At 37.2% G+C, this 18,935-nt stretch overlaps 1 protein-coding gene across 6 annotated transcripts in view; it reads left to right on the forward strand.

The window, feature by feature from the left end:
* LOC127494417 (transcription factor COE3) overlaps positions 1-18,935 on the forward strand; it is a 123,689-nt gene that overhangs the window by 23,195 nt on the left and 81,559 nt on the right. For all 6 annotated transcript variants that reach the window (XM_051860314.1, XM_051860309.1, XM_051860310.1 and 3 more), the window contains exons 5-6: positions 263-336; positions 5,836-5,904. In XM_051860314.1, coding sequence (XP_051716274.1) covers positions 263-336; positions 5,836-5,904 — 143 coding nt within the window. The remainder of the gene's footprint in view (positions 1-262; positions 337-5,835; positions 5,905-18,935) is intronic.

Below are 18,935 nucleotides of genomic sequence, written 5' to 3' on the forward strand. Positions count from 1 at the left end.
GTTAAAAACATTCTTCCAAATATTTTCCTTTCTGTACAATAGAACAAAGAAATTTATACAGGTTTGGAACAATTTTAGGGGGAGTAAATGATGACAGAATTTTCATTTTTTGGGTGAACTATCCCTTTAAAAAATAAATAAACAACAAAAAGTGAAAGTGACAACCATCCCCAGTCTGCTCTACCTAGTATAAAAATTATATCTTAGATAAACTTTTTATATTTAGCAATAAACATGCATTTCTCTCTCTTTCTTCCTTTAGCCAATCCTTTATGAAGGCCAAGACAAAAACCCAGAGATGTGTCGCGTTCTCCTCACCCATGAGATCATGTGCAGGTCAGTTCATATTTACCTCTCATTTCCTTAGAGAAGATCCTGATACCTCTATAACAAGCACAGCTCTTCTCACATTCAAAGCACTAACATATTGACCACAACGCAATTTTTGAAGTATCTTTCAGTGTCTTATTAATTCCTTTTTTATTATTTAATGTGAAAAAAAAAAAAGTATTACGCTTCATATTACTGATCACGATTCACTATCGCTGCATGAGAGAGGCTTTAGAAGAATATTAACATATGGTTTGGGAGTTCAGCTCACGGGTGTACCACAGGGTTGCATAGGTGGACCTACACGATTCTTCCCGCTCCACTGTGAAGTCCTACAGGGCTTTCCTCATTACATTGACCTTAATGCAGTGTAATTATGGGTTCACAGTGGGCTTGCGTGGCTGGAAGCCTGGATAGAGGTGTGTTGTCCATGAAATTTTTGCCTTATGGCCATTGGAGGGGGGTACGGACCAGCAGGGGAGCAGTGATGGGGGGTTGAGGAAGTTAAGGGGGCTCAGATGCTGGTGTCCTGGGTGACAGGGGGCTGACTAGGTGGGGATCTCAGAGTTAATAATGTAGAGAGGGGAAATTATGGGGCTTCGTTTGGGACCCAGGGGCCAGTGGGAGACATTATGTCCAAATATAGCTATTCAAGTCATCTGGTGAAAATTCCTGTGTCTCTTCATATATATATTGCAGAAAAACAAAATATCACAGTGTCAGATTTTTCCAATATCTTGCAGCCCTACTACCGATGCAGTTTGTGTCCAATATTTTTTATATATTTAATGCTAATGTTCTTTGCTTTGCTCTGACAGAGATTTGCCAAGAACAGAGACAGTCAATTATTATGGGGAGCCTGTCGAGTTATTAAAGTGTTGATGGGAATTTCAACACATTCCGAATCATTAAGATGGACTTTGCTAATTATGTTCATCACTGAAGTGATTCCATCTGGCTGCCACCAGCACTACATAAATCTCACAAATGCTTCACCCTATAAAGTGGACATCATCACTTCCAGAAAATTCACCTGTTTTATGCCACATAGCACTGGATGTTGGGTATTCTGTGCTATTTTCTCCCTCAAGGAACCGGGCTTTCTCGTAGATGATTTCGATACAGGTTCCATTTCCATAATGATGGCTCAGTATGAGTTGGTCATTATGTGATTGAGTGTGATTATTAACTGCCTCCCCTGATGAATGGTGTGTTTCCATTCGTTAATGAGAGCGAGATGAGAGATATTTCCCCTGTCTCTCACTCCCAGGTGATAGAACTCTTTATCAGGGCCCTGACGGAGTCTGCCTCACCTGCAACACCCATCAACAGACTGAAAGCACAGCAGCTGTTCATGGCAAACTTGATGTTCTTGTCCCAGACGTGAGGATGAGTGTCCTATGGTCCCTTTCAGGTTTAATAAATAGTGCTTGTTTTGGAGATCATTTCCTTTGTGTGGTAAATGAGCTTAGCAAATGACTTTGACAGATTCATTGGCATCTCTTGTAAGTGGAGTTACAATATTGCCACATGAACATACTCACAGACATCAAGAACTTTAAAGGATGTTGTTCTGAGATTTAGCTGGTTAGCATGGCCCCATTAGCTGCTTGGTGACCATTCAAAATTAATTTGCTTGTGTTGACAAAATGATATATATGTATTATTCTTTTTTAAGGGACTCCAAAGACAGTTTTCCCTTGTTTACTGCCTTTAAGGGTTGGGTACTGGGTCCATCAGCCAATCAGTGTGTCATTATGTAATTTGAGGCTAAGATGATTGGCTAAAAAAGTTCAGTGGTAAATAAATAAATACAATTTATATATATATATATATATGTATATATTAGTGCTGTCAAACGATTAATCGCGATTAATTGCATCCAAATTAAAAGTTTGTGTTTACATAATATATATGTGTGCGTACTGTGTATATTTGTTATGTATATATAAATACACACACTTACATGTATTTATTTGAGAAATATTTACATGTATACATCTATATTTATATATAATTTATATTATATATAAATTATTATATTAAATTATATTTATATTAAATTATTTTATAAATTAAATTAAATATATGTTTTTTATATAAATCTAATATATTTTTGTTAAATATATACATGCATGTGTATGCAATTATATATACATAATAAATATACACAGTACACACACATATATTATGTAAACACAAACTTATTTTGGATGCGATTAATCACGATTAATTGTTTGACAGCACTAATATATATATATATATATTCTAGGCCTAGTTATACATATTATTGCATAATATGTTGATTTTTCTGTTGATTTTAACGTGGTAGGTGGTAATAAATTTTGAAGATAAATGAATTGATTAAATAGATTAGATTAGATTGATTAAATAGATTTTATTATTATTTAATAATAAAAAGACTCTGGTGTTCTCCATAATGTACTGTACAAAGGAATTTGTCATGAGACAGGACTTGATCTGATCTGCCTTCAACCATTCAAGGTCCTTCCTGGTCATCCCAATGACTTAAAACTGGCATTTCAGAGTCTCCAAATGAGGCATCGCAGCAGATAGTTGGCATGGCACATCTACAAAATCATGGCGCGCGGTGCACAGTGGGCACGGACTGGTCTCTGTCCGCCAGTCTGGATGAGGATGCTGTGTTGGAGAGGTCTGTCATCGGCTCTCACCCTCCAGTCAGGCAGCCTGGTGCATATGATTAGCCCTGGCCGCATCCTCTCTGTGCCTGACTGGGTAATTACAACACTTGCCCTTTGAAAACAAGCCCTCTATTGACATTCATTCTCTCTGTCCCTCTCTATCGTTTCATGTCTTATCTTACCCCTTCAGCATGTTCCACTCTATCTGATGTTAGTCTTAAGATTCCCCAGGGAAGCTTTGAAGGCTGTTTTTTTTTATAAGCCTCACTCTGATATTGCGCCCTCATCCGATAAACCCACCTTTTTAGTTTTTGAGTGAATCTACTTCAGGATACTGGAGGTCCATCTGGTGGACTAGTGAGGGCCACAGTGGAGATAGCAAGCTGAGTGAGTAGCTCTTAAAGCATCTGTTCCTCAATCTATGACTAATCAGTAAGAGCGACCAGAGTCGGTGCCTCTCTACAGCCGCACAGCTTGTCCTGTGCTTATTTTTGGGGCTTAAGGTTGGAGCCGCATTTGTTTTTGTGGTTCTGGGCCTTCGTCATTAACCAAGCCAGGGCTAGCCTGCTCAGACCCTGAGGGAACGCCATTAAGGCCACATTACGGACGCTCCGCCAAGGTTTGTTTTTGCGAACAGGGGCCCGGGCCTCCCTCCGGACCTGACTGTGCTCCTGGGGTCCAGTTTGTTTATAACACTTCTTTCGCAGTTTGAGGAGGTTGTCACCACAGCCTCACCATTGGGTTTCCAATGCTAATTGGTCTCCTGGAAGTTTGCTAATGGTTCCAAGTAGCTGGGGGAATAAATTATGGTGGTGCGCTCTATGGCAACAGTCTCACACACAAAGAACAGGAAAACAACGAACGGTTTATGTTTTTTCAGGTTCTTAAAGATCAAACAATGTGATAAATGATTCATAAAGTCAGATCATTTTGCATTCAGTGGCTCTAAGTGAGGATTATTTGTCAAATGGCAATCTAATGCATGACAGCATGAAGCAAGTAGGATGAATATATCAGGAGTCTTAGTGGTCGGAAAAATCCATACAATATGATTTGAAGTTATTGCTTAGCTAATCTTAATCGAGGGTAATGATTTTTTTGTTTCAGCATCTACTTCATCATTTCATCAAAATGCAGGGAAAATGGAGTAGGTACAGCAACTCTCCTGTACCTAAATATTATATTATATTATATTATATTATATTATATTATATTATTATCTTTTAAGAATATTTATTTAATTTTATATATGACAAATGATACAAATATTTTAAAAAGTATATATAAAAATATAAACAAAATATTTAAATTAAAGATATATATATATTTTTTCTTTAAATATATTTTTATGTGTAACACTATATTTATATTTATATTTAATACTAATACTAAAAAGTATTTTGGGATTATTTATTATATTATTAGGACTAAATTCTTAGGGGTATTGCTGTCTCTTGCTGCAAAAAACAAAACAAAACTAAATCCTGCAGGAAGCACTACTGCAACACAATTTCTCTTCTGACTGATGATCTCAAGCTGATGAGATTAAACTTAATTGGAACCATTTTCACAAAGCATGCGGCACCAGTGGTCTCACCAGTTTGGTTGGCAAGGGGTGAATGGGCAAGGCGGGATGTATTTAGGGGAACCACATGCCACCAGATGAGGTGCCAGCCTGGGGCGAGGGCATGGGCAAGGGCAGAGGTGATGACAGTGTTGGAGAGGAGCATTTGGGAGAGAGCCGCTGCACCAGGACTTCTCTGGGTGCTGTCCAAACTGTCAGAGGCTGGCTGAGTGACCTTGGCGGGGGCCCAGCCCAGCTGGAGCACAGGGCGAGAGGAGAAAGAGGGCGACCTGTCAGGCAGCCACCAGCTTGAGAAAGACTTGCCGGTCACCACATAGCTCCATCCCTACCTCTCAAAGAACAGAGCAGAGCATTTCTTTTAAACATGAAAGGAAGTCTCTAAACTCTTTTCTTCTGTGGTCTTTCAGAGCACTTTATGTCCTTTTTCTTTGGCTCCAAATCAAGTCAATGGTCTAAAATTTTGAATTTAAAAATCTATTTGAACATCAAGCTGGTTGACTTAAAAAACAGTCACTTTTGTGTCTGTCGCTCTCTAAAACAAGAGTAAATATAACCCCAATCATAAAAGTGATTACTATATACACTTGTGTCATACAGGTACAGGTATAAATACAGGTTAAATCGAGATTATTATGCAACTAATTGCAAATATTATTGTTGAATCTTTGAATCTATCAACACCCTTTGTTTTGAGACTGTCCTCCAAAAAAAACGACCCTATAGGTCATTTTTCAAGCACCTTATTACAACCTATATTTACGTTTTAAAGTCATGCGCCCTCTAGCTGGAGTAAAAATAATGACAGTGTTGTGTTACGCCTGTCGTCATGAAATGACGTATGACTGTCGGTACCAATCAAAATGCGTGTTCATTTAAATGCAATGTGTGGACTTTTTACACCATTTATCCTATTTCCATTTAGCAAAACTCATTAACGCATATTGTTATTGCAATGCTCTGCCAATTGAGCTACACGAAACCCGAAATACGACCGAGATAAAAGGGAACAATGCATTAAAATGAAAGTGTCCTGTTGTCGATAGGGGCGCAACTTTAGTAAACGCTCCTATGGGTCGTATTTCAGGGAAGTGACAAACGACCTATATGGTCGTATTGGTTGGAGAACATGTTGTTTGTTTTTGGTGTTGATTCAGTATCAGTACTGAGGTCACAGTGGCTAGTATCGCACCAAAACATTTTAATATCGATCCAACTCTATTAGACAGGCATGTAACTTATGTCTTTTATCCATTTCAGCCGGTGTTGTGACAAGAAGAGCTGCGGGAATCGAAATGAGACGCCATCCGATCCTGTCATCATTGACAGGTAAGAACATCTTTTATCTTCCTCTTGCCCTCCAAAATGGAAAGACACCTGCACCTACTGGCATCCGGATATTTTATTAATGTCCTTTTTGGGGGTGAACCCTCAATCAGACTAGTGAGTAAAAGATAATTTGTGAAATTAGTGTAGACATTCTCCTCTTGACAAATGCAGCTCTCGCAGGGATTTATGTGTAGATGGAGCGATAGCAGCCACATTTAAGATTCTGAAACATATATTGAATATATTGTATAATTCCCATCAATTTTACCTTTTCCCACCTAGATTAATACTACATGTTTTTACTTTTAGGTTTGCTAACTGCTTACACTGTTCTGAATATGTTTCTCAAACTCTTTACCCTGTTGACTGGACTTCTACCCACTAAAAGCATCTGTAGGGAGGTTCTGTAATGACTGGAATGGAGTAGACGATATTGTGTGAGAGTGTGCACTTCCAAACAGGACAGCAGTGAGAGTGTCCTCCTAGGGCACAGGGGTCATTACCAAATCCATGTTGGCTCATTAGACTGGCCTTGGAGCGTATCCAGCAGACAGAAGTGAAGGGAGCCGGAAATCAGTGACCCTCCCTCTTTCTCAACACACACACACACACACACACACACACACACACACACACACACACACACACACACACACACACACACACACTTATAAAAGCGCGTACGCACAACCACACACAAAATCTTCTCACCTCTAGCTGCCATGGAGTGCATCTGATTGGTGTAAGGTCCGAACCTGCAGAGATGATGTCACCTTTTCATGCTCTCGGTGTCTTTTATGGAATGTACCATTATTTAGCCGCTCAGTAAATGACAAAACCCTGCAGCCATTATTGCATCCACGCCGGCAAACAAACTACCAATAATGCCAATTTACTAACAACCGACGGGGCGAGAGAACCATCAAAGGCGCGACAAAATACGACAAAAGCGTGCGCAAGAGCGTTTGAATTTTTCATCTCTCTACAATGAGGCTGATATTGCCATCTGAAATGTTTCCTCTGGGAGTAGTCTGAATGAATGGCGCTACGTGGGGGCTGAATCACTGATATCTAGCCTGTGTGTGTGTGTGTGCCAGCCACATCCGAACTCCTCATTACGCTGACCAAAACCCATTCTAAAGTGTTTACGGGTGACAGCGGATGCATGTGATTTAAGGCGGACCGGTCCATACGACTGCATTTTAGCGCCCTATTAAGATAGGCAGTATTTATAGGAGCGCCGCCCTGAGCTCCTTAAACCAACAGATAAATCAGTTCGGCGCGAGGGACGGCCGCCGGCCCACCATGCAAATCAGCTGTAGCGCCCGTCACTGTAAAAGGCTTAATGACGGCCATTCATCCTGCCCTCCACAGTCTCTACCTTTGTTTCAAGCACAGATCTGCTCTGTAAATCAAGACCTGCTGCGCACGGCTGTGCGGCCCCATGCATCTCAAATAAGAGCCCTCGCATGCACACTCGCACGCTTGCATTAGCACAGCCAGGCCTGGTGGCATTCGAAGGAATCATTTTTCACCCCTGCCTCTCTGCTAGCTTGTTCTCATCAATTTTGCCCCATTGATTGTGATGTTTATCGCTAATGGGGACGATAAACAACAACAAACAAAAGAGCTTCACTTGATTCTTTTTGATTTCGGCCCATTATCGGCTGTCACGGGAAATAAGGCAATTACGGCGACACAGTCACTTCCTGTCCTGTTCCAGCTTCGTAGTCTATTCTCGAGTCCACTTAGTTAGGGGTCAAGTACGGGTCAGAAAGGTCAGGGGTTGTATCTCATAACCCCTTTACTTACACAAAACGGGAAGCACTTGCATTACATGCCATTTACAGATCAAGTAGTGCTCAGGTTAGAGTAAATTCATGATGGGCTGAATGAAATATAGCTGCGTGAGCTTTAAAACAGGTGTTAGTACAAGCTAATATTGCAATTAGAGCGTCCAGAGAGTTCTCTTAGTTGGACAGTAAATTGTGCGGCGCTGTCAGTGCTTAGATGGGTTTGGTCTAATTACCTCCTTTTTCCTCTCACCCATCCAGCCTCAAACATGATCGTCATAATTCTCCTCTATGCTTTTCATTTTGAGTCATGCACGAAGAGAGAAATGAGACGATAGATAAGGGTTAACATCCATTTCCATGTGACCTTCCTGACCTTTGCTCCATGTGTATGTTCACCAGTGTCTCTTCTCTTATCTCTTCATCAGCAGAGCATGTTTTCATGAAGGTCCTATATAGCACAGACTAGTAGATGTGTGAAAGTGAAGCCAAAGCCAGTTCTTAAGATGTATGTATGTGTGTGTGTGTGTGTGTGTGTGTGTGAGTGTTAAGTGTTCATCACCCGGTTTTACAGACAAGGCTTAAGCCTAGTCCCAGATTAAGATGTTTGAGCTGTTTTAACTGAAAGCCACTTGCACTGACATATCTTAAAAAATGTCAGTGCCATTGTTTTATCTCAAGATGCAGAACAGTAATGTTTTTTTCTAAGACACATTTATAAATACCCTAATTGAACTAAGGCCTAAGCCAGGATTAATCTAAACCCTGTCTATGAAACCAGGCCTAAAACTTTTTATATATAGTTGAGCACAAAAGTCTGAGACCACATTGAAAATCTGGGAGGTGGTGGTGGTGGGGTTTCAAAGGAAAAGTCAATTTCTTTTTCTAGGGGTGCACCAATATGAAAATTTTGGCCAATACAGATAACCGATAATTCTTTGTATTTGAAAGCCGATAACCGATATATTGGCCAATAAATCTAAAACCGATTTTTTATATAATTTTTGAGAGGCTGATTACAAAAACAAAAGTCTTACTATTAAAAGCCATGTCCCAAGCACACAATTATAATGTTCTAATTATAATATTATGTAGCCTATATGACAGACTTATGCTGCACGTTTCACTTAACTGTATTTTCTTTTTTGAAGTGATTCCAATCATATTTCAAGCAATTCTAAACCATAATGATGAACAGTGCACATCTGAAGTGTCTCAGCTGAAGGAAATAAGATTTTATTTATCGGCTTTAATATATCGGCCAAATTTTCTTACCGGGCCAATAAGAAACATTAAAAATGAACATATATCGGCCGATACCGATATGGTGGCCATTATATCGTGCATCCCTATCTTTTTCAATTCAACGTTTCACTTTTCTTTTTTTGAATTTCATAATATAATTTGTCAAAAAAAAAAAAAAGCATTAGAAAAATGGATTTTTTTTTTAAAAATGTAAATATATTTATAAATATATATATATATATATATATATATATTTATTTATGTAAATATATATTTATTTAAAATAATTTAAAATAAAAAATATTATATATTTTTATATATATATATATATATATATATATATATCAGTGGCGTGCGGTCCATATAAGCTGCGAATGCTCTGCATACTCAAGCCATTCGTGGACTCGGCAACTAATATTAACATTATAAATTGCTATTAAATCCCTTGTTTGAGGTGTACCATAAAGCCTACATGATTGGAAATGCGTATGTAACTGTCCGTAGTTTATTTATTTGCCAAACGACGGTAATTTTCTTTAAATCTGCCAGTTACGGAGACTTCCGGGTAAGCTGATCTACAGTAGCTTTTGTGCCTTCACGCTTTTGTTATGGAGCGCCATCATTGTAGCGCGATCTCATTGGTTTGCTGGCCTATGGGAGTTTTCATGGGCAGGATAAGCTGTGACTAGATCGCTCGCCCAAGAGGAAAAATGAGCTGCTGCCAAATCTCGATCACCGAAAATCACATTGTATTTGATACAAAACTAACTAGACTTAGCCAAATGGGAAAAAAATCATAACTAAAACTGTTTTCATAGTATTTCATTTTCTCCATAGAGAATTTTTTATGAAAACTTGTCAAAACTTGTTTAAGGCAGTCCTACTGTAACTAGGCCTATCAGAGGATGTTAATCGATAGTCTGTGCATTTAGTCTGTCATCAGTTTGCACAATTTCAACTTATTTTTTAAAGAATACTGATATTTTTATTTATTATAGCCTACTTATATTTATTATAATTACATTTTATTTTTATTTATAATAGGCTGCTAATACTTTTATACTTATTTTTAATTATTAGTTTAAAAAATACTTCTGTCATACATTTAAATTGACGCCATGGTGTTTTTTATTTGTCGTGTCTGATTTAGGTCTGTGTCCTAAACTGATACGTTTAAAGGTGAAGTATGTTGTTTGTGTGACACGGCACCTAGCGGATTACAAAAATACAGCATATTTTGCAAATGCACCTTTGCAAATGCACCAAATGCATGTCGCGCCTTTGTCGACTCAATCATCACAAAAGCTCTCACAGGTGCTTGTGAAGGCACGTCTCAACAGGTAAATATGGGCTACTCTCAATAAAAGGTCCAACATATTAGATACTTTTCGCTGTGTTGCTATTTGTCATGAGTTAAAAAAGTCACCGCTCGCCACTGATATATATATATGTATATACATATATATATATATATATATATATATATATATATATATATGTATGATATTATTATATAACATTATATTAATATATTCAATTACATAATTACATACATTATATTAATATATTCAAATATTTTAAAATGAATCATACAAAATAGAAACATTTTCACTACTGGTCATTCTCTAAGTAATTATGCCTATGCTTTATTATTTATATGTGTGCTTGTGTCAGCACTTAACCCTGTGTTTGGCTGTTTGTGTAGGATTGTGTCTACATGTATACAAATGTGCATGTGTGTCTAAACTTCAGCTTAACCCTTAGTTTGACTGTTTGTATGTGTTAGGACTGTGTGTGTTTTTTGTACATATATGTGCATGTCTGTGTCAGAGCTTAACCCTGTGGGGGTGGCTGCTGGTTTTTGGTTATCAGCCTCTCTGGACTCTTCCCAGCAATCGCGTTCTATTGATCGAGCTGCGCGCCCATCGGTGCCGGCCAGATTAAGAGTATAGATTTGCAATAAAAGAAGGACATTACTGGGCAGCCTGGGTAAAATTGAAAAAAATGATGAGCTCTTGGAAGTGGAGATGAGTCAGAGGCAGAAGAGAAGGGTGTTAAAGAGGTTGATTTTATGTATGTGTGTGTTAGAGACACATTACAAGCAGACAATGTACATGTATGACATTAAACACTCAGGACCAGGAAGTCTTTGCTCGTTTTAATGTGCTTTAACATGGAATATTAAGAGCTGTTTTATTGATTAATCATTTTTAGAGTAATAATTTGCAGTCACTCTTAGCTGTCACAAAAGCAGCATTTTATTATCATATAAAACACTTCTTAAAGGTGAAGTGTATAATTTCTGCACCACTAGTTTTACTGAATGGAAAAAAAAAAAAAAACACTCCTACTGTCTGACATTGGTAAAATATGTTTGCCAAAAAATATTGTTAAAGTGTTTTAGGTTGGATTCGTACTAGGCCTGTATGGTATAGAGGTATGTTCTAGTGTGTGTGTGTTTTATATGTGAAATATGAATGATCATGGTGTGGTGTAGGGGCAGGTGGCCCGTTTGGCTGGTTCAATAATTCAGTATGTTCTGTCCCTCACAAGGGGACCCGTCTTGCCCCCTATTCTGCTCTCATACACACTTCTGTGGAATAGAAAAGGAAAAACAGGAGAATGGAAAGAAAAAGGGAAAGAGAGACTGAATTTTGAGTAATCTGCAGTGGCACGGCTGTAGCCCTGGTGGTGGCACTCTGATAAAAACAGTGACAGATGCAGGTGAAATGAGGCCAGTCGCCATGACGATGTGGAGCGTAAAGTTCCCATAGCGATTCTAGAATGGTCATCTCTCATTAACCCTGAGTCTATTGAGCCATTTTTACCCAAAGCACCCCCATCAACTGTAGAAGCGTTTGCGAACACAATCATTCCTGCGCTTTTAGCCTGGAAGTTATGTTTTTTGTGTCGTCTTTTGTGTAGTAAAAGTTGTAAATGATGGGAGAATTTGAAAATGACATTTTGTGGGTCAATTCAGACCCATCACAATTACACTGCAATTGCAATTACATTTTTTCCTAGCCCTACACCACAGCTCAGTGTGTCTTGGGCCACAGTTCCAATACGTATCATATTTTACAATGTCAGCACTAATTTTGCAGCCACAACCTAATGTGTACGTGTGTTTTTATCATAGCCGTAACGCGATGATGACCTTGAGTGGCCGACTGAGAGGATTGAAGGGAAGTACGACAGTCGCTGTTTGTGCTGTAGACCTCTCCTCTTTCATGCGGGCTATCTGTTTCAACTCTCGCTACACCAGCAACACAGCCAGGCCTGCAAATAGAAAGCCGCACAACCACAAGCACCTTCCCTCTCGGTTCTGTTGTTACAGTCTCACCCTCTGCCAAACACAAGCCTCCAATAGAAGGTTAACTCACTGTAACCTATCTGGAGCACCAGCATCCTCGTGGACTTGGATGTTTACTGTCTTGTTGTTGCAGTATCATCCTTGTGTGCTACATATAAGGACTTTCCCCTTAGAAAAAGCTGCATAATTGTTAGTTTGTTCAACCTTAAATGCATCCTGTATTCAAAGCCACCCTTATTTCTAGATCATTTGCAGTTTGACCAGACCATGACCTACAAAATGCAGGAATAAATACCTAAAATTGCTCATATATTCATATATATATATATATATATATATATATATATATATGACCCTGGACCACAAAACCAGTCATAAGTTGCACGGGTATATTTGTATACATTGTATGAGTCAAAATTATCGATTTTTCTTTTATGCCAAAAATCATTCCTGTAAATTTCCTACCGTAAATATATCAAAAATGTATTTTTCTAAGTAATATGCATTGCTAAGGACTTCATTTGGACAACTTTAAAGGTGATTTTCTTAATATTTTGATTTTTTTGCACCCTCAGATTCCAGATTTTCAAATAGTTGTATCTCGGCCAAATATTGTCCTATCCTAACAAACCATACATCAGTGGAAAGCTTATTTATTCAGTTGTTTATATAGTTGTTGGATAAATCTCAATTTCAAAAGATTGACCCTTATATGCGCCCTGCACAAATCCAGTCATAAGGGTCAATCTTTTGAAATTGAGATATAATATATGTGGTATATATTATAAATTTATAAATATATTATATGTAATATATAATTTATTATTTATGTATTTTAATAAAATTTAATTTATATTTTTTTAATTTTTTAATATTTTTATAATTTTTCTCATAGAATGTCTGATTGTGATATTGTAATATTTTTTTATTGTAATATTATTAATTTTAATATTATTAATTTATAAATATATATAATTTATAATTTATTTATTTTAATAACATTTTATATTTATAATTTTATTTATATTTTTATTTTTCTCATAGAATGTGTTTTTTTTTATTTGTTTTTGTTCTCATTGAAAAGATGGATATTTTTCTCTTTTATTTTTTGTTCATTTTTCTCATGGAATCTCATTTATTTATTTTTACATTTTTCAATTTTAATTTTTTTTTTTTTTTTTTAACCTTTTTTGTTCTTATTTGCATCCAGCTAAAAAAAAAAAAAAAATCACACAACGAGCTGCAGGAGTTAAAGGGATAGTTTACCCAAAAAGGAAAATTCTGTCATCATTTACTCACCCTCAAGTTGTTCCAAACCTGTGTACATTTTTTTGTTCTGCTGAACACAAAGGAAGATATTTGGAAGAAAGTTTGAGACCAGGCTGCTATTGGGGCACCAGAACTGTTCAGTTTCCCACATTTTGCAAAATATCTTTCTTTGTGTTCAACAGAACAAAGAAATTTATGCAGGTTTGAACAACCTGAGTGTGAGTAAATGATGACAGAATTTTCATTTTTGGGTGAACTATCCCTTTAAGCTATTCACTAAATTAGGTTAAGATGAAGTAATTCTAAGGTTAAGAGCAAACATACATGTATTTATTCCTCTTTGCTGCTGACATATATATATATATATATACAAAATTCTTGGAGTAAAAGGCCTGCACTTCTATTTCTTCACTTAAAAACAGATGAAGCATTCGGTGAGGCTAGCAGGAGTTATAGCAGAGTGAGGGGCGTCTGTAGTGCCTGTTTACAGCTCTCTATGGGGAAGTGTTGTGTTTGCATCCAGAGCCCGAGGTGAGGTGTGTCTGGGAGCCTGTGGGGCCGAAAACGGTAGGCCCAGGCTCAGTCACAGCCTGCAGTACGGCCCCGGGGCCTGCAGGGATGGATGTGCTCCTGAGGGCCCACTCTGATGGAGAAAGAGAGAAGCAGAAAGGCAGGAATAAAAGGAAAAAACTCAAAACAACAACTACGCATCTGTCAGTTCTTACACCATTATGCGGGTTTTCATGCCTAACTGTTCAACTCCTGTAGGGATGCTGTTAGATGCTCCAAGCAAGAATCTCCAAACAGCCAGGTGAACATCGCCTCCTTACAGTGAATGGCAGAGTGTGTTTGGGGTCATGGGAATCTGATTGCCCCCCTCCAGCAAATGTGGAAGTGTTGCAGCTAAATCCACCCCTCCAGTGCCTGTCACTAATGCTAGCATTATCCCTCGCTACCCCTCTGTGAGGGAAAAGCTATCGATCGTTTCTTCCTCATCCCTCTGTCGACATATCGCTGCCTCCTGCGGGTCTCAAAGAAGGAATGCTGGGTGCTGTGTAATCTGGGAAAGTAAACACAGTCAGGGGCTCTCTTAGCCACACCCCAGTATTGACTAAGATCATGCTGACTTGTCTGGGATACCACTGAACTGGACCTGAACCCAGAGTCTAACCCACATTCTGATGCCAGAGTTCTACTGTATGATCTCAGACTAAAATCTGATCTGATCTGATCAGATCTATAATCTGAAACTTATGCTTTGCATTTTGTCTAAAACTGCCTATTAACTCTCGTAAAATCCCTGTAATTACCTCTCTCGTCTCTAGGAGGGCTTCACAAAATAAAACTGATATTACTTAGTGCGATTGATAAATCACGCAGGTTGTGATTTAATGAAAAAAATATATGAGCTACCTGCTTCCGAGTGATGCGCGGCATTTACACATGTATTTTATTAAACCGTGGTTAAGCATCTCAGAATGTCTCGTTTACTGTGAATCAAGCTGTTTTGAGACACTGATGTCATGAGCAGCCCTTCACTCTGAAATCAGCAACTGATCAATATATACACTGTAAAAAGTAATACGCTATATCTACTCCATAAAATTTTGGCAACAGATTACAAGCAAAATTATTAATTAAATTCAACAAATAGAATTGAGTCAGAATTAATCAAATGAATTCCTTAGATGTCAACCATTTAATTAAAACGTGTAAAATTTAAACAAAAATATCTGAATAACAGACAGACGTCAAAGGTGAATTAAGAACTCTTTATTTTTTATTGTCAACATTGAAGACACCTGATGATAAGCAGAATCATTGAAGCAAAGAGAAACACAAGAATTAACAAAGGTTTAGATGTTAATGTTGATTTTATTGAAAATATTTGGTCGCTATTATGGTGATCGGTGTTTTATTTAGTTGGCCAGTTTGACTCTTTGCTTTTTATGTCAGTTTGTGGGTGTTTGTAATGGTGTTTGCTAATTTTACACATTTTAAATGGTTGACTTTTAAGGAATTAATTTGATTAATTCTAACTCAATTTTTATATGTTGAATTTAATTAATAATATTAATAATTTAATTAATACAATTTTATTGAGTAGATAGAGCGTATTACTTTTTACCATGTAAGCTTGATGGGTTACTGTTTAAAAATTAAGAAGTTAAGGCTTAAATATTGGTATTGTAATTTTACAGTAAAAATACAATTATTTTTATTATTTAAATATTTATTTTACAGTACAATAGTGTTATTACAATATTTCTTTTTTTTTTGTTTAATATTTTTATTTAATAATAATCACAATAAAATTATAAGTACACTGTACATTGTTGGTTTAACTTAAAAAAGGTAAGTTACCTGGTTGCCTTAAAATTTTGAGTTCATTGAAAATAAAAATTTGAGTTAATACAATGAAGGCGATTGATTTAATCAACAGAAACTCAAAATATTATGTTATCTGAACCACATTAATTATCTAAGTTGATTTGACAAAAGAAAAAAAATGTTGTGTTAAATCATGAAAATATTTTTTTACAGTGTAAGGAATAATTGATGACAGGCTGTTGAATTATTAGAAAATAATGCACACCCAAGGTGGTAATGCGGCCACAACACAAAGCGCTTGCGACTTAATCTCATCCCTCGCCTCCGTTGCCAATTCCAAAACATAATTTCAGAGCTACAGTAGTAACGGAGACTTGAGCCATTGATAGAAGACTAAGAGAGATGTTTGAATTACCTGAGTCTGTGCGTCTCTCAACAGTGTTTGACAGCAGCAAAACTATTATTTCTAATAGCGAAACTGTAAGTTTATCTACTTCAAGAACAGCAGCGTTATTATCTCTCTAGTGAGAAATGCTTTTAATTTGCTAAACTATTTTACTGATAAAATTGACAGAGCAGCGGCTGAGTACACGTTTCTGTGCAAGTGTGTGTCTGCACTGTACTGTGTGTGCGTTTGAATGGGAGAGAGAGCGGGAGAATGTGCTTTCCATACATAATGAAATGTAATTTTGTGGGAAAAACATGGTAATAATTTGTTGTTTTTATCCTATTGTTTACTATATTTATTTGCTTGGTCAGTTCTTTTGCTGTTGTTAGGCTGTAAGGACCTTTGAAATAACTGAAATCATTTGGCGTAGTGATATGGACATGTATTGCGTTCAAGACCTGCCTGGAACTACTTTAGCTGTGCGTTTCAGTGAAAATAATTCCACACCTTAGAATGTTCATCTACCAATCAGATTCAAGCATTCAACAGCCCTGTAGTATAATAATTATTTTATAGTTATATTGAATTACTCACATTCATATTGCATTCAAAAACAGTGGGTATGTGGTCTATGAAAACTCAAAAAAAAAAAAAAAAAAAAAAAAAAAAAAATGGTGAATGATTTTCAGTTTTTCAGCCCTAGTCTCTAGCAACAAATAATTTATCAAATTTGTAAATTTCAATATCAAATACATCCAGAGTGCTTCTATCTACTCTCTGATAACTTTACCCCCTCTCACCTTAGTTACACGAACGTCTGCCCAATTAAAAACAGCCCTAATGAGGCCCTGCTGTTTTGCATCAGAGGGTACTGTGCCATGGTTCATTAAGGTGGCTCTATCCATGGTGCTGATTCTGGCTAGCAGATGTGAAAGGGGGTTCGCGTGCTCCTCCTTAAGCTGGTAAAAGGGTAGAGCGGCACTGTTGCCCCATAGAGATCCAGACCAGCATGGGGCTCCGTGCAGGTCATGGTCTGGTCAAACTGCAGATGTTATCGAGAGGTGCTCACACATAAGGGTGGTTTTGAATACAGAATGCATCTACGGTTAAACATATCAAAAGTAGTTTCTTTAATTTTTAGGGTCTAATCATTTTTAGTAATCATTTTGGTTGTACACCGTGGCCTAACCAAACTTAAAGGGAATATTTTTCTAAGTTTCCTCATATATTTTTGTAGAATATCTGATTTAACATTTTGTTTTGCATTTTTTTTCTCATTCAGTATTCACTTTTATTCTCATAGAATTTCAGATTTTTTTTTTTTTTTTTTTTTTTTTTTTTGCATTTTCTCATTAAATATCTGAATTTTTTTCTCATTTATTTATTTATTTTTTGCATTTTTTTCTCAATGGCTATCTAAATATCCAAATTTCATTTAATTTAACATTTTTTAACATAATTTAACATTTAATTTTTTGCACTTTCCATATTATATATCAGAATATTTTCCCTCTCATTTTCATTGAATATCCCATTTTACTCTAAAATGCCACATTATGGAAATAAAATGGGTTACAAACTCTGTTTCATGCTAATATAGAACTTTGTGGAGTGGGATTTTAAACTATTGAGATTTTACTGTGACCTAACCAACACAACGTGACAAAAATAGAAACCAGTGGAGCAACAGAACGTATTATCACTTGTTGTTGGGACAAAAGCTTGAAAAGATACACAATTGATCGCATTTTGTTTTGTCAGTTTGTGCATGGTTAGGACACAATGTTATGCAATTGAACACAACAAACCTACAGCAGATAAACAGTAACAAAAGCAAAAGAAAGGTCATTCCACCTCTAAAGTTCCCAACTGGATCATGGGGTGATTTGTGAGCTGAACTCTTCAGGTCCAAATCTAGTCAACCTCCCCTCCTAAATCCCACACAGCTGAACAGCGGGACAACACAGCGGTATAGAATGTCCTTGATGAGGTTTTGAATGAGTGCGATTTATCCTCTACCACTCCATCTATGCTTTCTTTTTCCTTTCCTTCCTGTGCCCTTTGGGTCTCTCACTGTCTCAGGGTGCAATCTGGCCTTGACATGCCCAGACCAGCCTATAAGCGCAGAAAGAAACCGAGACCAAGGGAGAGGGGTGTGGAGGACAGAAGTGATGGTGTGGATGAGGGTAGAGGGCAAACGAGAGAAAGAGGCAGGGGCTGGATGGAGGCAGGTGGAGAAATGGAAACAGAGTGAGAATGGAAGAGGGGGAGGGATGGAGGCCAGAGAGATTGGAGAGAGAAAGAGGAGCAGATTAAGAGGGTATTGATTTCTATATAAAGATCCATAAATCTGATGTGGGCGACCGTGGCAGCCACAGGAGACTGCTTTAAGGACTGACCGTTACATAATCACCAACATACAGACAAACACACATAGATCCTCCCATTGAGATGTTATATTGTTTCAATGAACTGCTAGATACATTTATATTGTAATGCAAAACAGTAATCTGATCATATCAGTTAAAATTACGACAATCACAAAACAAAATAACACTACCATTCAAAAGTTTGGAGTCTGTGAGATTTTATAATATTTTTGAAAGAAGTCTCTTATGCTCACCAAGGCTGCATTGGTGTATATTGTGAAATTTTTATTACAATTTAACATTTAATAAAATATATATATATA

This window comes from Ctenopharyngodon idella, chromosome 14 (assembly GCF_019924925.1).
Source record: "Ctenopharyngodon idella isolate HZGC_01 chromosome 14, HZGC01, whole genome shotgun sequence".
In the NCBI taxonomy this organism is placed as follows: domain Eukaryota; kingdom Metazoa; phylum Chordata; class Actinopteri; order Cypriniformes; family Xenocyprididae; genus Ctenopharyngodon; species Ctenopharyngodon idella.